The 20,715-nt window shown below is 38.4% G+C and overlaps 1 protein-coding gene across 1 annotated transcript; it reads left to right on the forward strand.

The window, feature by feature from the left end:
- The first annotated feature begins 412 nt into the window (after nt 1-412).
- On the forward strand, nt 413-19,548 carry CCT2 (chaperonin containing TCP1 subunit 2). The gene is made up of 16 exons (XM_045463026.1): nt 413-603; nt 1,356-1,430; nt 1,532-1,597; nt 2,262-2,373; nt 2,696-2,772; nt 3,074-3,186; nt 4,176-4,378; nt 6,090-6,190; nt 6,624-6,751; nt 10,528-10,631; nt 13,478-13,597; nt 13,991-14,119; nt 14,311-14,414; nt 14,693-14,792; nt 16,458-16,599; nt 19,265-19,548. The coding sequence occupies exons 1-16, from the start codon at nt 601-603 to the stop codon at nt 19,293-19,295; spliced, it is 1,608 nt and encodes a 535-aa protein (XP_045318982.1). The 5' UTR covers nt 413-600; the 3' UTR covers nt 19,296-19,548.
- Nucleotides 19,549-20,715: the final 1,167 nt, after the last annotated feature.

Below are 20,715 nucleotides of genomic sequence, written 5' to 3' on the forward strand. Positions count from 1 at the left end.
AACGTTTACAATTAAAATAGCAATAAAATATTATTTAGTAATATAATGGTAAGTAATCAAAGAAACAAAACCCGAAAAAGCTGAATGTAGTTGCCTCCCGGGAAAAAAGTGGTGAGGTTGGTGAATTGTCTTTCGTTATTAGTATATAACACTTTAAATTGTGTATATGTGGTACTTTCAGGCAAATTTCAAAAGTTTAAATTTAAGAAAAATTAAACGCACGAGCAAGAACGCCGTTGCTATGGCAGCCCGACGTCCCGAAATCCCCTTTGTTCTTCGGGAGCTCAACTCCCAACCTGCCCCGCTGCAAGTTAGATGTCGGACCCACCCCTTCCAGGTCTCTGGCAGGCGGATCCACAGGGGGCGGGGCGCGAGCCGAAGCCCCGCCCCCCAGCGTAAGGAGCCGCGCTTCCGACCGCGTTGCTCCACTCAAAGTGGCACCACTCACTGCTCCAGCTGGCGGCGCCTGGCCGGAGCTTCGCGCTGGTCGGAGCTCCGCCTCCTGCAGTAGAGCGTGTGCCGTCATTTCCGGCTTCTCTTACCTCCGGTCCCGGGCGTGAGCAGTGAGGGATTAGCGTGTGTGCCGAACTCTACGGAACCATGGTGAGTCTGGCCCCGCTAGCCCTGTCTAAGCCCCGCCACGTCCCGTCGTGCCCTGCCGCCTCGCTGTCCCCTCTGTTTTCCCTTTGCCGCGGACTCCTTGTGTCTGTCTCCTTAGGCCGCCGCACATGGCGCGGGCCGCGGCGTGTGGCCTGCGCCGGGCCCGCCGGTGAAGCCCTCCTTGCCTAGCAGGGGGAGGGGCGGGCCTCCATGCCAGCGTCTTGGGCCTACTAGGCCTCTCCCCAGTACCAGAACCCGGGGCCCGGGGCTCAACCCAAGCGAAGAAATTTCTAGTGCCCCGGGCGGGTCGGCGCGGCAGGCCGCGCCCTCTCTTGGGGAGGAGCCTATGGCGACCGGGCTGGAGGGACCGGACGGTGAAGATGGAGGCGGGTCGACCGCGTTGCCTGGTCCACTGGGCGGTTGTTGAGCTAGTGGCTTACAACTCTTGCCTGCCTTATGCTTAGCTTAAAACCATTTTAAGTCTTGCCATGTTTAACAGTCTCTTTGGTATAGAATTTTTACTCGCAGAGCGCTAGTAGATCCCAAAAGCAAGGTCGTCTTGCCGTGCAGCTTGCATAAGTCCCTCACTCCCCCCTTAAGTAAACGCCCCAGTGATGGAGAACGTCACTTTTTTGAAAAAGTATGTTATGCTGTAAATTAAACTTGTCTTTAATATCTGCATATTTTATCTCCATGCATCTGAATATACCTGTTAAATATTGGTATTCAAACTGATTGTTGATTTTCCTTTTTAGGCGTCCCTTTCCCTCGCACCTGTTAACATCTTCAAGGCTGGAGCTGATGAAGAGAGAGCAGAGACCGCTCGGCTGGTAAGCCTTGTTCTCCCATTCTTTTAAAGATTCGATTGTACTTTTTGAATTTTAAGATTGTAAAATTGATTCTTCCCTTCAATCTCTGATTTTTACTCCAGTCCTCTTTTATTGGTGCCATCGCTATTGGAGACTTGGTAAAGAGCACCTTGGGACCTAAGGGCATGGTAAGGAAAACTAGGAATTTTTATGTTTTGATATTGTTTTAGAGCTGTTGGTGGAAATACAGTTAATAACTCAATTTGGGGGGTGCTTTTTAATGTTGGAAAGTTAACTCTTACTTACACATGTAAGATGTGGATATATTCTTCTTGCTAAAAATGAAAACAGTGCTTATAAAGCTAAAGTTCCCTTGGATCACCATCCTGGATCCTCTCCCCAGTGACAACCACTGTTATATCTGGATGTAAGTCTTCCCAATATATTTATGTAGATTTATCTGTGCGTTATGTGTTTTGTTGCATATGTTTTGTTTTATCATAGGCACTACGCGTGTGTACTTTATCTGTAGGTAGCTTTTTAAAATTCCTTTCAGCATTAATGTTTAAATTTTATTTATGACCACACTGAGGGACATTTAGTTTGTTTCCATTGTTTTTGCTATTACAGTGCTGAGACAACCTTGTTAATATTTCCCTGTTCTAGTGTTTTTAGGGGTAGACACCAGGATTTGCTTATGGAGTGTATGCATTGAAAATTTTGAATGGATACTGCCAAATAGCCATCCAGAGTATTTACACATTAACAGTATATGAGAATACGGGTTGACCCATGCATTTTTCCAGATACATTTATATCTTGAACCACATATTTATTATTTATTCCTTTTAGGATAAAATTCTATTAAGCAGTGGACGAGATGCCTCTCTCATGGTAACCAATGATGGTGCAACTATTCTAAAAAACATTGGTGTGGACAACCCAGCAGCTAAAGTTTTAGTTGGTGCGTATGAGGATGATAAGGTTTCGTTAACATTTTGAAACACATTTTTAAATAGGTTGTGTTGATGAACTATACTTGTGATTAATTGATGTCTACTTTTTAATTGTTATCATTATTACAAGCTTCTGGAGTACCATGCATTTATTAATGATAAAACATTTCAGACTGAGAATTTCCAGAGTTTGTTAGGTGAGGAAACCTAGATAAGTGAGATTCAGATTGGTGGTGGGTATGTTTAGAGAATTAGGTAAGCTATGGAGAAGTAATTTAGAATGCAGAATCTCATAAGAATGAGCTAGTAACTATAGCTTCCTTTTTGTAGATATGTCAAGGGTTCAAGATGATGAAGTTGGTGATGGCACTACCTCTGTTACTGTGTTAGCAGCAGAATTGCTAAGGGTAAGAATATCTGAGCAACTTCAACCTCCTTTTATTGTTTTTTGCTCTTGGACCGGAAGTCATTGGGTCCTGCTTCAGTTTGTTTTGAGAGAGCGTGCATGCACATGAGCAAGGGTGGGGGGAGAGAGAATTGCAAGCAGGCTCTGGTGACAGAGCAGAGCCCAAAGTGGGGTTCAGTCCCATGAACCAGGAGATTATGACCTGAGCTGAAATCAAGAGTTAGATGCTTAACTGACTGAGCTACCCAGGAACCCCTTTATGTCTTTACTGTTGATGAATGTTTTCTGCTCTTTATTAATAGGAAGCAGAATCTTTAATTGCAAAAAAGATTCACCCACAGACCATCATTGCTGGTTGGAGAGAAGCCACAAAGGCGGCAAGACAGGCTCTATTGAATTCTGCAGTTGATCATGGGTTGGTATACCAAAATAATCCTATTTTTAAGTATTTAACATTTCTTCTTTGTTTGTTTTTGAGAGATTTAGAGAATCTTACAAGCAGTCTCCATGCTTGGCACTGAGCCTGACTCAGGGCTCAGTCTCATGACCGTGAAGTCATGACCAGAGCCAAAGTCAGGAGTCAGATGTTTAACTGACTGAGCCACCCAGGTGCCCGTTAACATTCTTTTCAAAATATGCTCCATACAGAAAGTCTGGAGAATAAAAGCATTTACAAACATGACCCTGTTGCCTCATCCTGCCCTGATAACAAAACAAACCCTCCATGTTACACTTCACATACAGGCTGGGTTTCCAGTTTCCTGTGTATATAATCACACAACACACAGAAACAAATAGTATCGTGTAGAGAATTTTACAGCTTCTAACTTAGTTGAATAATAAGAATATTTCTGAGTGTTAGTATTTTCTGCATTGTTAGTTTTAATAGAGGTATGCATTTGATTATAGTATAATTTATCTATTTGTGTTTGGAAATCTGTGTCTTGATTGATAATTTTTAGCTTTATAGTAATGTGACAAATCTCTTTCCTAAAAAAATGTTTCAAGAAGTATAATTGGTGGGTCCAAAGGTATATGTGTATTTTAAGGCATTTTTATTTACAAGTAACTCTCTAGAAAACATTAATTCTCACTCCCAATATCTGTATATTAATACCTATTTTTCCATGCTCTTGGAGTATTTGCTATTTTTTTGTTGGCTTATTTGTTTTTTGGTATTTTGCCAGATAGGTGGGAAATTAGTAACTTTTAATTTCGCATTTCTTGATTATTGGTGGTGAGCTCTAATTCTTTTTCTGTGGCTTAGAGCCCTGACTGGGGTGAAATGATCTACTGACACCTATTTGGATAAATTTCAAAAAGAAAAATAGGATTGATATCTTTGGAGAAGCATTTTAAGAACAGGCATGAGTCTTCTGTTTTTTTGTTTTTTGTTTTTTTTAGTTCTGACGAAGTTAAGTTCCGTCAGGATTTAATGAACATTGCAGGAACAACATTATCCTCAAAACTTCTTACTCATCACAAAGACCACTTTACTCAGTTAGCTGTGGAAGCTGTTCTCAGACTGAAAGGCTCTGGTAATTTGGAGGCAATTCATGTCATCAAGAAGCTAGGAGGAAGTCTGGCAGATTCCTATTTAGATGAAGGTATGTATATGTTAAATATGGGAAAACAAGGTTTGATCAGATGTTGAGGGCTAAATAGCGAATCCTGTTTTTAGCTAGTCAGGACTAGTGACACTTCACAAAGCCAGAAAACTTGTCTTTGAGAATACAAATAATAACCATTTTTGTCATTCTGATCCATTATGTGTAACTGTGTGCTTCATCTCACTCCATCCTAGCATTTCTTTGATAATCTCTAGGTTTTACTTATGCCAAGAAGTTATTACTTGCAGTTTCTAATAAAGAGAAATTGTAGTCTTAGTGGAAATCAGCTACTCTGAAATAGAACTTTTTCCAGGAAGGGTTTGTGTTAAGTCATATCATTTAGTTGGTGTAGGTATTGAAGGTATAGTTGCTGGTGTTTTTTAAAGTTATACAGAAGTCTTAGCAATTGCTATTTTCTTACTAATGGTGTATTTCGTTCTTAGAGTATGAATTTTTCAAAACATCTTTACATTGTATTTACTTCACAAAATGACTTCTGGTGTGGAATGTGTAGGCGTTCTCTTCTGTAGAGGAGAAACAGGAACAAGTTGTGTTTTACCAGTGATTCGTACTTCATTTATAGGTCATTTGTATTTCAAGGCAGTAACAATTCTGAAAGTACTCTGTGTTGAATTTATCTATGAGGGCTGTGTAGCATTTCTAAAAGAGGCTAGTGGGTAGGTAAGGATAATGAAAACAAAGATAGCTACCATTCTTGAATGCTACATTCTTGAATGTTTTAAAATTTTATTTATCCCTCATTATGTTGTTGACCCAGTGATTTGAGAATTAGGTTCATCTTAATAGGGTGGAAAACCCAACATGAAAATGGAAAAGGTAAAAGTTATGCATGCCTCTAAAAGAAGCTTGGAGAGAGAGTTCCAAATTATCAGGCCTCTAGGCTGGAAACGAGCATCTGTGCCACTGGTGATACTCCTGTTTTACAGATGACTAGCTAAGGTTGATTAATTTGTCTAAGAGTGTGTACATAGCCTGTAAGCAGCATGAGTATGATTGGGGCAGGTTTGTCTGACTCCATTATACATGACTTTTTCATTTTCTTAACCAGCTTCAGTGCTTCAAAAAGTTCAGTAATCTCTAGCAATACCTTGTTTTTCTGAATCCTCAGTTTTTCTGTTGTGTTGGCTTTAAAGGAATGAAAGTGGATTTATTAGCATTATGTTGTAATCGACATCTGCATATATTGTATATATGTGGAACAAAAGTTTCAAAATACTGTGTTTATTCTTAAAGTTTGTGCTGTACTCTTACATTTCCACCTGCTAAATTGATTTTTATGATCACTGCTTTTTTTTTTTTTTTTTTTTTTAAATTTTTTTTTTTTTTTTTCAACGTTTATTTATTTTTGGGACAGAGAGAGACAGAGCATGAACGGGGGAGGGGCAGAGAGAGAGGGAGACACAGAATTGGAAACAGGCTCCAGGCTCTGAGCCATCAGCCCAGAGCCTGACGCGGGGCTCGAACTCACGGGCTGTGAGATCGTGACCTGGCTGAAGTCGGACGCTTAACCGACTGCGCCACCCAGGCGCCCCAATGATCACTGCTTTAATGGAATGCTTTATAGGTTCTAGGAGCTTGAAGAATTGGACTCAAATGTGTTCTTTGAAAGTAATTTGATAAAGCAGACATCTATAGAAGATTTATCAATATAGCTTTGAAGTATTTAATATAGTATTCTGTATTGTAGGCTTTCTGTTGGATAAAAAAATTGGAGTAAATCAACCAAAGCGAATTGAAAATGCTAAAATTCTTATTGCAAACACGGGTATGGATACAGATAAAATAAAGGTATGTTAACTACATTTCTTGGAATTCTAATTGTTAGCTGCTTTATAAACTCAGGCTGGGAAAAACATAAGAGACTCTTAAAAACTGAGAACAAACTGAGGGTGGATGGGGTGTGGGAGGGAGGGGAGGGTGGGTGATGGGTATTGAGGAGGGCACCTTTTGGGATGAGCACTGGGTGTTGTATGACTATAAATTTCATATATTGAAAAAAAAATAAAAAACTAATAAAACCAAAATAATATAAAAAAAATAAAAGTAAGAAGTTTACTTTCCAAAAAAAAATAAAAAAAATAAACTCAGGCTGGGAATCATTTGCACTTAAAAAACCTAGAATATATATGAATGTATCCAAATACATAATTTCAGTGTATTTATGTGAAAATGTTTATGTTGAGACTCTTAAGTGTTGTTTTTATGCTTTCCTTTGTTTTAGATATTTGGTTCCAGGGTAAGAGTTGATTCTACAGCAAAAGTGGCTGAAATAGAACATGCAGAAAAGGAAAAAATGAAGGAGAAAGTTGAACGTATTCTTAAGCATGGGATAAATTGCTTTATTAACAGGTCCGTATGTGGTTTTGCTAACAATAGTTATAATAATGTAATACATGATTTATGTCTTTGAAGGCTTATGGAAATACTTAATATTGAATTAGTGACTTGTTATTTAGAAACGTGTTTTTTCTGAATATAATTAGAATTTTATGGCAAGGCACTTTTATTATGATTTTGGTGATGTTTTATGTTACTGCACTTTACTAAACCTTTTTTTATTAATAACAAAATAGTTAAAAAAAAGAAAAAGTTTTTTTTTTTTTTTTTAAATTTTTTTTTTTTTTTTTTTTTTTTTTTTCAACGTTTATTTATTTTTGGGACAGAGAGAGACAGAGCATGAACGGGGGAGGGGCAGAGAGAGAGGGAGACACAGAATCGGAAACAGGCTCCAGGCTCTGAGCCATCAGCCCAGAGCCTGACGCGGGGCTCGAACTCACAGACCGCGAGATTGTGACCTGGCTGAAGTCGGACGCTCAACCGACTGCGCCACCCAGGCGCCCCAAGAAAAAGTTTTTTGATGTTTGTTTATTTTTGAGAGAGACAGAGACAGAATGCGAGTGGGTTGGGACAGAGACAGAGGGAGGCACAGAATCAGAAGCAAGCTCCAGGCTCCTAGCTGTCAGCACAGAGCCTGACGCGAGGCTCGAACTCGCGAGCTGTGAGATCATGACCTGAGCCAAAGTCGGATGCTCAACCGACTGAGCCACCCAGGAGCCCCACAAAATAGTTTTTTGATTTGACAGTTACAGTTTTAGAGTTTTGGACTAATTGTGTGTGTGTGTGTGTGTGTGTGTGTGTGTGTGATATATATATCTGGTGGAGAGGTTCAATTCCCATATCAAATGATGAGAGTTTGAAGTGGCAAAAAATTAATACCAAAGAAAACAAGAATGAAGAGACCAAGTTTTAGATAAGAATTTTGTCTTGTGTTTTTTAAAATCATTTATTTTGATTTTTTTTTTAATGTTTATCTTTGAAAGAGAGCACAAGCAGGGGAGGGGCAGAGAGAGGGAGACACAGAATCCAAAGCAGGCTCCAGGCTCCAAGCTGTCTGCACAGAACCCGATCAGGGCTCAAACTTACGAACCATGAGAGAGTGACGTGAGCTGAAGTTGGATGCTTAACCGACTGAGCCACCCAGGCACCCTAAAGTTTGTTTTTGAGAGAGTGCATGCTTGTGCACAAGTAAGGTAGGGAGGGACAGAGAGAGAGGAGACAGAATTCCAAGCAGTCTCCATGCTGAGAGTCTGATGCGGGGCTTGAACTCATGAACTGTGAGATCATGACCTGAGCTGAAGTCAAGGGTCAGACACTTAACTGAGTCACTCAGGCACCTGTTTTCTTTAATTTCTGTGAGAAAGTATGTGTATGCTTCTTCTGTGTATTCTTTTTTTTTCAAAGTTTATTTATTTTGAGAGAGCATGCACGCAGGGAAGGGGCAAGGTGGGGGAGAGAATCCCAAGTAGACTCAGTGCTGTCAGCACAGAGTCCAAGGTGGGGCTTAAACCCATGAACTGTGAGGTCATGACCTGAGCTGAAATCAAGAGTTGGATGTTTAACTGACTGAGTCACCCAGGTGGCTTTCCCCATGTGTTCTTAATTGTTAGTGTCTAAGGCATTTTTGGGTTTTTTTTCCCCCCACAAAGGCAATGGAAATTTATTTTCAGTAAAACTAGAAAAGAGTCAATAAAAAGTCACGACTCTATCCACTCCAGTGGTCTGAGGCAGCGTAAAATAGAATCAGTGTCCAGGTGGCAGGCACTCCGGGCCCCGTAGCTTGCTTCCATGGCTCTCAGACCAGCTTCCATCTTTGGGGCCCTGATGTTATAGGGCCGAACATGTAGGATCCAATAGTAGTGAGGGCCATTTCCTGGCAAGGCCTAGAGGCAAGAACTCTAGACTGGAGTTTTGGCAAGGAGTCCTCTATTCTCTTCCAGGTTCAGGGGGCCTAAAACCACTGCTTTGAATTCAGTTTGCTCATTCCCACCTCAGGGCCTCTAATGTACCTAATTTTCCCTCTGGTTGGCTCCCTTGGATTGTTTTAAATGGTGAAAATGCCAAGAGGAACAACATGTTGCTGTCAGTGAACTTTAGTTAACTTTGACAGTTAATATTTGATGAAAAATAATTGTTCTAGGCCAGATGTTTGTGGGCTTTTTTTGTTTGTTTTAATGTTTATTTATATTGTTAGAGCATGTGCAAGGGAGACAGAATCCCAAGCAGGCTCCATGCCACTAGCATAGAGCCCCATGCTGGGCTTGATCTCACAAATGTGAGATCATGACCTGAGCCCAAATGAAGAGTCAGATGCTTAACCCACTGAGCCACCCAGGCACGCTTGTGGGCTTTTTAAAAAGAAGTTTGTAAACTTCTGTGTGATCTGTGAATCTGAGAACATGCATTTTGCGTAACAGTGCTTTATAATGATTATTTTTAAAACTTTTTTTAGCCTTTTTTTTTTTTAATTAAGTTTCAAACTTTTAAACATGTCCTTTTTATACTCCTGATAGAAAAATAATACCCCATTGGGGCACCTGAGTGGCTCAGTTGGTTAAGGGCCTGGCTCTTGGTTTCAGCTTGGGTGGTGATCTCACATATTATGAATTTGAGCCCCACATTGGGCTCTGCGCTGACAGTGTGGAGCCTGCTTGAGATTCTCTCTCCCCTCTGCCTCTACCCCGCTTGTGCACCCTCTGTCTCTCAAAACAAACTTTAAAAAAAATCTCATTTTGGAAAACAGAAACGTATAAAGAAGGAACAGAGTCTAGGGTCTGACCTTCCTGAAATTCTTTTATTAAGCTGATCTGTGTGTGTAGTGTTCTAGCTTCAGTGTTTCACTTACTTACGATGGCATGCTGTAAACTTTTGTAACTTGGTTTTTTTTTTCAATCTAATATATTTTTAAAATTACAAAGTTCTCATAACTGGTAAATTGTGATCTGCACAAACACTCCCCAGTGGACATTAAGGTCATTGGCAGGTTTTGCTGTTCTCTAAAAATTTTTTTACAAATACCATTAAAATCTTTTAACATTTATTTTTTTTTTTTGAAAGACAGAGCATGAGAGGGGGAGAGGCAGAGAGAGAGGGAGACACAGAATCCGAAGCAGGCTCCAGGCTCTGAGCTGTCAGTGCAGAGCCTGATGCGGGGCTCGAACCCATGAACTGTGAGATCATGACCTCAGCTGAAGTCAGGTGCTTAACTGACTGAACCACCTGGCACCCCAAAATCTTTTAATATCTAAATTTATTTTCCTACTGTAGAGCCTCAGAAGTGGAATTAAAGCATGTGAACATTGATGTGGTTTTTTTTGTTTGTTTTTAAGTTTTTTTTTTAATGCTTATTTATTTTCGAGAGAGAGGGAAAAAGGGCAGGCAGAGAGAGAGGGAGACACAGAATGTGAAGCAGTCTCTAGGCTCCCACTGTCAGCACAGAACCCAATGTGGGGCTCAAACTCAGGAACTGTGAGATCATGACCTGAGCCGAAGTCGGATATTTAATTGACTGAGACACCCGGGCACCCCTGATGTGGTTTTTGATGCATTTTTTGCTACATTACTTTTCAGAATTATGGGTCTAGTTTATCCTATTAGTTAACAATATAAAATACCTGTTTTCAGTACTAGTATGAATGCACTAAGTTTTGTAATTTATAAATTATTGCATACGGAAGATACGGTAAAATTTGTATTGGTGAGGTAAAAATGGTTCCATGTTTTTTAGTCTGTTGAATTTTAGACTTGTGAAATAACAATTTTGAACAATATTTTTATTTTATTTATAGGCAGTTAATTTATAATTATCCTGAACAGCTCTTTGGTGCTGCTGGTGTTATGGCTATTGAACATGCAGATTTTGCGGGTGTGGAACGCTTAGCTCTTGTCACAGGTATGGGAAAAAGGCATTAATTTCTTTTTTCTTTCTTTATTTTATTAATTTTTTTAAGTTTATTTTGATAAAGGGAGAGAGGCAGAGAGAAAATCCCAAACAGGCTCCGTGAGGTCAGTGTAGAGCACGATGCAGGTCTTGATCTCACAACCCTTGAGATCGTGACCTGAGCAAAAAGGAAGAGCTTAACCAACTGAGCCACCCAGGCACCCTAAAAGGCATTAATTTCTAACAAACACTAATCGCTCTTGGATTTATTAAATGTTAGTGTATGGAACTTATTGCTGAGAGTACAAAGAAGTACCTTTAGGGGGCTTAGAAAATAAACCATTATTCTGAAATCTGATTTATGGTTTTTTGACATCTTTAGTTATGTTATTTTACTATATACCAAATTATATGCTAGGTTTGCCCTCTCTTTTTTTGTTACATTGTTTTAAAGATACTAGATCTTTTCTCACAAACCCACAGGACCATTGTTCTATACCTAAAGAAACAAAAATTTAAAAAAGGAGTGTTTGGTTTTTAGTTTATTTTTAGTGGTGACTAGTCCAATGCTTTGTGCCTGTGTGGTAGTAAGTTACAATAATAACCTTTATTGAATATTTAACTATATGTCAGAGAGTGGGTCAAGGGCTTGCACATTGTTTTTGTTAATTCATTTAAGTTTGTGGAAGGAATCAATGTTGAACTAAGTGTGAAAACAATTCAGCAATGAATAATGAAAAGTTTCGTATACTCTAATATGCTTCGGTAGAGGTATGAGTTTCATAATCCCAGTTGTGTGGAATAAAAATATATTTATGAGTAAGATCACATCTACATCAAAATGACAGAGTGTAATTTGTTTATATTGGGATAATAGTTTTTAAAGTAACCTTAAAGACATAAGTGTAGCAACCTTTATTCTCTAGTTTTTAGGCCCTTGAAAATAAATGAATATGTTGGAAAGGTGGTTTGGGATCCACCAATGAGAATTTAAGGAGAGGGGTTTGAGATGTAAAGGCACTGGGAATGTTGAATTTTCAAGTGCCATGAGTATTAGAAATAAAAGTATACTAACTATGGTAAAGGCTACGTAGGATTGGTCTCATGTCAGAGTAACTTCTTCAGCCATTTTTAATAATTCTGAGAAGTGTGGTCTTCTGACCTAAAGACTTTTTTCTTTCATTAGTTACTTTGAAATGGGTTTATTCTTTCTTTAATTACTTTGAAATAGGTTTACTTTAAAGTTCTTTAAGAGCAATTACATACTTGATGCTTAAGGTAATAAAATTTAGGGTGTAATTCTTCCTTTAAGATAACAAAATTAAAGATATGACCTAAGAATTAAATGTGAATGATAGCACATTCATAGGATAAGTTGATCTCATAAGGACTTGATACATGAAATTGCCACATACACTCAGAGGAAAATTGACTGCACCAAGCACACCCAACTGCAAAGTTGATCTTACCCGTTGGTGCCTCCTATCTTTAGCTTACTTGTTTTTAAGATGTGTGAAATTGGTTCTCGTAAACGTCAAGGATATACATACGTATTTTTTCTAAGCCAGCATAGAGAAGTTAGTGAATTTAAGATAAGTGAAAATTCTCATAAGCCAAATTAGTCTCATTTTGGGGATGTGATGTCCCAAATGTATTGTGTCTCACATCTAGAACACAAAGCAGTCTCAGGAATTTGCCAATCAAAAGTCAAAAGAACTTCAGCTGTACGGATGAGTATAAATCAGTATAAAAATGACCCAGAGTCTTTTTCTATAATTTTTTTTGTAAAATAGATATAAAGCATCCATTATTCTGAGTTAAAAGAGGGGTTGGTTGATGGTAGAGGAAATCTACTTTATTAGATGAGAGTAGTGAGGTAGAGAAAGGGATTTTTTTTTTTTTTTTTAATTTTTTTTTTTCAACGTTTATTTATTTTTGGGACAGAGAGACAGAGCATGAACGGGGGAGGGGCAGAGAGAGAGGGAGACACAGAATCGGAAACAGGCTCCAGGCTCTGAGCCATCAGCCCAGAGCCTGACGCGGGGCTCGAACTCACGGACCGCGAGATCGTGACCTGGCTGAAGTCGGACGCTTAACCGACTGCACCACCCAGGCGCCCCGAGAGAAAGGGATTTTAAAATGGAAGTTTAACTTTTGCCTAATTAACGAGGAAAGGAAATGGCTGAACTTTTCAGTTTACACCATGGAAGATGGAGGGAAAATAGGAATAGAAATAAGACATAGGAGTAAAGTAAGATTTTTTTTTGACATCTCATTAGGTTTGCTCTGGGACATTTTCAGTATACGTTTTCCCTTTTCCTAGGCTTTCTGAGATTGTAGTTACTGTAATGATTAGCAGGTATCAGGTGCTCCTTTAAGCAGTTTCTAAGGTTTACATCTGTTGACATAGTAGAATTAGTCAAATATCTTATGTTTTGAGAAATTGGATCATAAGGGTACTGGTTTTCTAGACAGGATTCAAAAGGGAATCTGAATTTAAATTCAAATTTAAAAATAGATGTTAAAGTCCCAGTTTAACCTTTGAGAAATAGTATTCTACAGTGTGCTGCACATACAGGTCTAAAGAGACTGCTTGGATTTGAATTCCACTTTACTATATTTGTTAGTGCTACATAATCTTGAACAAGAAACTAAATATCTCTTTGCCTCGATTTTAGTATTTCCTAACAGTATCTGTGAGGGTTGTAAAGATTAAATAATTAGATTATGTGAAGTGCTTCAAAGTGCTTGGCATGTAGTAAGCAGTCAACTTTAAAAATGTCAGTTCATTAGTTCTTACTGGAAAACAGATTTTTAAATGCGTTGTGCATTTAATTAATGTGTATTTATGTTCATAGGTGGTGAAATTGCTTCTACCTTTGACCACCCAGAACTAGTGAAGCTTGGAAGTTGCAAGCTTATTGAGGAAGTCATGATTGGAGAAGATAAACTGATCCACTTTTCTGGGGTAGCACTTGGTGAGTGATTATATAGATCCTGATTTAGGTTCCTAAATGTTTGTTTGATAGACTCTGTTGAAGTTAAAAGAAGTAGTTACTGTATTTACTAGAATACGATGTGTCTTAATTCTTGAGAGGCATGATGTATATTAATCTCAGTTTCTTTTGAGATAAGCCTCATGTTAATCTTGCCTTTGTGAACAGTGTATTCAACATGATTGTTTTCTAGGTACCTTAGAACTACTGTGAACATGGATTATTAGCAAAAAGAATGTACAACAGCAGAGGACATGTCCACTTTTAAAACCAAAGAATAATTATAACCAATATCTACATAAAGATTAGAAGGCAAACTTATTTTTTATAACTAAGTGTTCACTGTGACCTAAGAATCTTATCTTTTAACTTTAGGTGAAGCTTGTACCATTGTTCTGCGTGGTGCCACTCAACAAATTTTAGATGAAGCAGAAAGATCTTTGCATGATGCTCTCTGTGTTCTTGCCCAAACTGTGAAGGATTCTAGAACAGTTTATGGAGGAGGTAAGCGTTTTAAAAATACTGAACGTAGTTTATTCAAGTATAGTAATGGTTTTGGCTTTAATGATTTTTAGAAAGTTTATATACAGTACTTTTGAGTTTAATTTTAAAATGTTTGACGTATCTTAAGGGAAATCAGTAATTCAGGGTCTTGGAGATTAAATATTTAATTGGAATTTAATTTTAATCTGCAGGCTGTTCCGAGATGCTGATGGCTCATGCTGTGACACAGCTTGCCAGTAGAACACCAGGCAAAGAAGCTGTTGCAATGGAGTCTTATGCTAAAGCACTGAGAATGGTAAGTTGATAAAGAGATCTGAACTCCCATTTTGTGAGTATTGATGGTTTTTTAAATGAATACATTTTCCTATCGTAGAAAATGTTTGCCTTTTTGGCATTAAGAAAACTGGTTCACACCACTTAAATTTGATTCTGGAGTTTATCTTTTTTATGAGCAGTAATTAAAAGGAACAATTTTACATTGTTTCTAAATGTATAATTTTAAAAAGGTGTCCTGGTTAGAAGTAAATCCACTTTCTTATAGAATATTTGCTATTTGTCTTTCTCACCTTGTAGTTGCCAACTATCATCGCCGATAACGCAGGCTATGACAGTGCAGATCTGGTGGCGCAGCTCCGAGCTGCCCATAGTGAAGGCAATACAACTGCTGGACTGGGTAAGAAATTGCATGAAACCTTGTAGTAATTTTGGTAGTAACTTTACCAAGTTATTCTTTTTTTTCTTTAAGCTGAATTCTCATAATAACCATAAAAAAGTTTCCTGTGGCCCTTGCCTCTGTAATTGTTACATATTTTAGGAAAATGTTTAACTTCATATTCTCAACACTACCAGAACTTTTTCCATAAAGGGTATAAAACTAATTAGAAGATTTGTAACTAGTTTATTATGACTGTGAGATTGAAATACATAAACAGTACTAATATTTTCAAATAAGTGTAAACTTAATGTTAAGTTTCTTACAGTATAATCAACATTCAATTTTAATCTCCTAGGAAACTTACTGTGAGACATTCTTGAGTGTGGATCTTTGATACATAGATAAAAGTGGCCAAAAGGGCAGATTTTAATTCAAATTGAAAAATTTCCCAATGTACTGTCCAAGACAGGAATAGTAAGAGGGTAGATAATCCTGGCACTGCAGAAGAGAGGTAATGAAAATGATCTGTCAGAAGGTCAAGTAGGGATTCTCACAAGAAAAATAGATGACTTCTAAATTCTCTTCCAGTTTTAGGAGTCCATGGTAGGGGCACCTGGCTGGCTCAGTTGGTAGAGCATGTGACTCTTGATCTCAGGGTTGTGAGTTCGAGCCCCGCATTGGGTGTAGATTACTTCTAAAAATTAAAATCTTAAAAAAGAATCCATGGTAATTAGTGATAAGCACATCTTCTGTAGTAATTTTCCTTTTATTTTTATTTTTTACTATTATTTTGAGAGCGAGAGAATCCCAAGCAGGCCCCATGCTGTCAGCACAGAGCCCATCATGGAGCTCAGTCCTACGAACCATGAGATCATGACCTGAGCTGAAAGCAAGAGTTGGAGGCTTAACTGACTAAGCCACCCAGGTGCTCCCTGCAGTAATTTTACACATGTACGTACATATACACACGTGTATATATATGTACGTAGATAAAGATAGGTGATTGAGGGGCGCCTGGGTGGCTCAGTTGGTTAAGTGTCAACTCTTGGTTTCAGCTCAGGTCATAAACTTGCAGGTTGTGAGTTCGAGCCCTGTGTCGGGCTCTTCGCTGACATTGTGGAGCCTGCTTGGGATTCTCTCTCTCTCCCTTTCTGTCTGCCCCTCCCCAACTTGCTTTCTGTTTGTCTCTCAAAATAAATGAATAAACTTAAAAATGTTAAAAAAAACTGTTCTATATTCATTTTCCATTATTTGACCTAGTTGACCTTTTAATTTTCTCAAAGGCCTTGAGTGATAGGCTGATGAGAATGCTCTAATTAAATTGAGTGGTTGGGTCTTGTGATCTCATTTTTTATAAACATTAACTTTATTTGTTGTAAGTAATTAGAGATATTTTGATAATTTAGTTGCTAAAACTATAGTTTAGGGGTGCCTGGGTGGCTCAGTCGGTTGGGCGACTGACTTCGGGCTCAAGCCCCGATGTCACAGTTGGTGAGTTCGAGCCCCACGTTGGGCTCTGTGCTGACAGCTCAGAGCCTGGAGCCTGTTTCAGATTCTGTGTCTCCCCTTCTCTCTGCCCCTCCCTTGCTCATGCTCTATGTCTGTCTGTCTCTCAATAATAAATACATGTTTTTTAAAAAAAACAACTGTAGTTTATTTAGTAAATACTGTGTCTTTTTTCAGATATGAAGGAAGGTACCATTGGAGATATGGCAGCACTGGGTATAACAGAAAGTTTCCAAGTAAAGCGACAAGTTCTTTTGAGTGCAGCTGAAGCAGCAGAGGTAATTCTGCGTGTGGACAACATTATCAAAGCAGCACCAAGGTATTGTAGCACTTTAACACACATTTCTTAGAAAAAATTGTTTTTTAAAATTATTATTGTTTTTTAATGTTTACTTAGTGTGCCCACATGAGGGAGGGGCAGAGAGAGAGGGAGAGAGAGAATCCCAAATAGGCTCTGCACTGTCAGGGTGCAGCCCAGTGTGGGGCTTGATCCCATGATCTGTGAGATCATAACCAGAGCTGAAATCAAGAGTTGAATGCTCAACCAACTGAGCCACTAGGTGCCCCTCTTACAAAACAATTAACACAGAAGTGAAAAATAGATAACTGGGTATGTTTGGTAATTGTAGTTGATAGAGCCATTTCTGCCTAACTAAAAGTATTACGCATGTTATTTAAAATCTGTAGTCATAACTCTTAAAGTCAAAAAAGTTCAGGGAGAGAGGGGTACAGGTAACACAGGAGAGCTCTCAGAATTGACATAAAGAGGCAGGCTTGGAAAGGCTAAGAACCATACTGCATGGGGGCGAGGGCTGTAGTAGTAAGAATGAATGTCTTTTTACCAGGATGAGTCCGCTATAGTCCTCTATCCTGGGTACACTTTTTCATATAGGTAATCTTAAGTACATGATGTCCAGAGTTCCTTATATGTTCCATTTCAGCAGTTTTTTTAAGGTGTCAAATTTTTTCAGAAACTCATTCATGTAAAAAATGGTTAGCCAGAAAATCTTAACTTCTGAAGATTTAGTTAACTTAATTGTTCTTACTAGTAGTTATGAAAATATTAATTTTACCTGTTGAAGTGGTGGTTCATGAAATTGAGAGGGGATGGTGGCCTGCACCAGGAGATAAGAGGTGAGGGTGGTCAGGAGGTGTTGATCATAGATTTTGAAGGTGGAGCCTGCAGAATTTGATGATGGGCTGCATATAAGGTATAAGGAAAAGGAATGAAGGATAATCCAATCCAAGGTTCTTGTTGTTGGGAGAAATAAAGTTTCTCTTATGTGAGTCTCTTGTGAATAGAAGCAGAGAAGTGGGATGGTAGCTAGAGGATGTGTGGGTCTTTACTGTGAATGTTCAGTGCTATGTGGAGTGATCTTGTAGGGGGAGATGAATGCAGAAGGAGGGAGCAGCCCACTGAGTAGCTGTGAGAAGATGTGGGAGAATGAGGGGGGGGTGCTGGTTTTAGTTGGAAGCATGGGGAGTTCATCCCTGGGAACAGGAGGGAAGTAGGAACATCATTAGGAAATTGCACCTTAAATGGACTAAGGTACAAGGAATTTCTTTGTGCAGATCGTGCAGCATCCACTTGAGTGCTTTTTTCTATTATATCCCATTACTGTTAGAAAGAGGAAAGAGTAGAAAGTAGTGATTTGGATGTGGAAAGAAAAGGGGGAAATGGTATTTAAATCTGTGGTGTAGTAGAAGGCCTGGGCTGAAAATAGTTTTTCTATGGTAGGGAAATGAGCAGTCATTTTGAAATGGAAAGTTGGTGAGGGAAGGAGAAATTGAAAGTTTTGGAAGCTGTGCCAGCAGAGATGGTTGTGCAGTTCTGTTTTCTACTGTCTTTAATAAGCAGAATGATAACAAAAGGAAACTGGTCTGTAAAGTTTTCCTAATAGGCCACATAATCATGCCTGCCCTCATAAATCTTTGCGATGACTTGACACCCTCAACCACATTTGTAATATGTTCCTTGGTATACCTCATTTGATCTGATACCACTGTTTTAGTGGTTTAAGTGTCTATTAAATTTAGTAGACGTTCTCAGTAATTGCAGTAAAGAAACATGAATAATTTTGTTTAACTCAGCCTTCCCAAACATACTGGTCTGGGGACTCTTCATACCCATTATTAACCAGGGGACTCTTATTCCATTCCAGACCAGTTGCCCTGTGAACTGTCACAGCTTGATAAGTTTCTATATTGACATCTTTTAGCATCCTTTAGTCCTACTCCCATAAGCTTCCAAGGTTGAAAGATTTATTTCCTTATATGGTCCCAGTATACTCTTTCAGTGTTTTTAGACTTTGTCTGCTTCTCTGGAATGATTGCTGTGTTTGTCTTTAGAAGCGGTGCTTATACAGGCAGTAAGTAAAATTCTGTTAGTACCTCTGCCATGCCTCCTTCCTGAGAGATTTGTTATTTTCTCACCAAAGAATAAAAGTTTAACATCTAAGATGTATATGAAAGGCACTGTTGACATACTTTAGTGAGTTTCCCAGCTTACCCTACCGGCATTTGTTTTCATTCGTTTAGAATAGCAAGAAAAATAGAGATTTTTAATCTGGAGGCCCCAAAGTCTTGTCATTCTACATACAACTTGTGGTTAAGAGTACCTGTCTTTGTCTTTGACTAATTTAGTAGTAGAATTCCCTAACGCATTTGCTGAAAACATGCATTAACCTTTTAATGGAGAATATGTATTTGTTAAGTAGGTTGTTGGGATGAGAAATAGAGTATTGCTAAATACCTACAGGTCTTCACGTTCCATAGATTTGTAATGTCCTCTTACTAGTATAGTAATAATTGAGGGATATTAATTATGAGGTAGAAACAGCATCTTTTTTACAGAGAATTGGTTATAATGGTTTTAATAAAATTAAGAATTTAGCTGTGTTTATATTTGCTATAAATCTTTGGTTACATGCTTTTCATTTTTACCATTGCCTTTTTCTTAAGTGTTTGTTTTATAATCCTTGCAGGAAACGTGTCCCTGATCACCACCCCTGTTAAACATTCCCATGTGCTGTTGAGCTCTGGACCAGGTAGTTCATAGCAAAGTTGTGTTTGAAAGACTTCCACCTGTTAAAGAAGACTGTGGTATTGAAGTTTATCTGTGGCTCTTGTATCCTTAAGTTTGGACATTTAACTGACCATCTGTTTTAACATTGGTCTAATTTATTTGCTGTTTCATTTTCCATAAAACTCAGTTGATTTAAAAGTTCATTTCTCATATTGTGCATCAAAATAAAAATTTGAACAATTATCTGTTCTCACCTGTCTTAGTGATTTGTACCCTGTTTTTAATTATTTAATGGGAGCAAATGATTATACTCTGTATAGAGTTGTTCAGCTTAACTAATGATTGACCTTACCTGATTATGAAATAATTATCAAGTCCCAGTCACACATGGTAAACATAGGTTAATCTCTTGGTTTTTAATCCTATATAACTTATTAACCGTTTAATTTTGTTAGTGAAAGTACTCATTTAATTTTGTATAGTCTAAGTACCATCTCTTACTTATATAGGAAACAATTATGGCGTAAACATTATTTCAAGTTTGAAAGAGTCCTATATTACTTACTTTTTAAATGTTGCTTTTGAGAGAGTGCGTGAGCAGAAGAGGGCCAGAGAGAGAAGGGGACAGAGGATCTGAAGCAGGTTCTGTGCTGACAGCGAGCCCGGTATGGGGCTCATACTCCCCAACCATGAGATTGTGACCTGAGCCGAAGTCGGCCTCTTAACCGATTGAGCCTCCCAGGTGTCCTGAAAGAGTCCTCTATTTTAAAAGTTGCTTGTTACAAGCTGCTTCTCAAGGACTTTTGATGCTTTAAAGGGTAATATCCTCTTAAAGAATATGGATGTGGTTAGATTTAAGCATTACTGATTGTTGTTTTGTTAATGCTTTTTGGTTTTGGCAAATGGCTGAGAGGAGAGAGAATGGGGATAGGTATGTACTTAGTTAATGGTTTAAAAGTGAATTTAGTTTTGGAAGTTATTTTAATGCATCGGTATATAGTAGAATGCCCAAGAAATAAAGTGCAGCAGTAGGTTATAAGTTTTTACAGGGTATCTGTGCTAGCTTAATGGAGAGACATTTTATTCCCATAGAAGAGCAAAAGGGTTTTCAAGGAAACACTGATAAAATAACCTGTTTCTGTTGTGTTTTTGTTTTTTGAAGTAGGCTCCACGTGGGGTTTGAACCCATGATCATGAGATCAAGAGTTACATGCTCTACTGATTGAGGCAGCCAGGTGCTCCCAACCTGTTTTGTTTTTGTCTAAAAAGTTTGTCTCCACATTTTAATACTACTTTTGTAGAAGCTACTGAAACTAGGAAAACTTGGTTTTCTTTGTTTTGGTACTAGTTTATGTCTTCTAACATTCACATAAAGGAGGGACTTTTCCTGAGATTATCAAAGAGAATTGC

Source organism: Leopardus geoffroyi, chromosome B4, assembly GCF_018350155.1.
Source record: "Leopardus geoffroyi isolate Oge1 chromosome B4, O.geoffroyi_Oge1_pat1.0, whole genome shotgun sequence".
NCBI lineage: Eukaryota > Metazoa > Chordata > Mammalia > Carnivora > Felidae > Leopardus > Leopardus geoffroyi.

Bases quoted from the DNA above. Each gene is read 5' to 3' on its own strand.
- CCT2 (XM_045463026.1), top strand. The intron at 6,191-6,623 runs GTATGTTAACTA...CCTTTGTTTTAG, and splicing joins TGGATACAGATAAAATAAAG to ATATTTGGTTCCAGGGTAAG. The intron at 14,415-14,692 runs GTAAGTTGATAA...CTCACCTTGTAG, and splicing joins ATGCTAAAGCACTGAGAATG to TTGCCAACTATCATCGCCGA.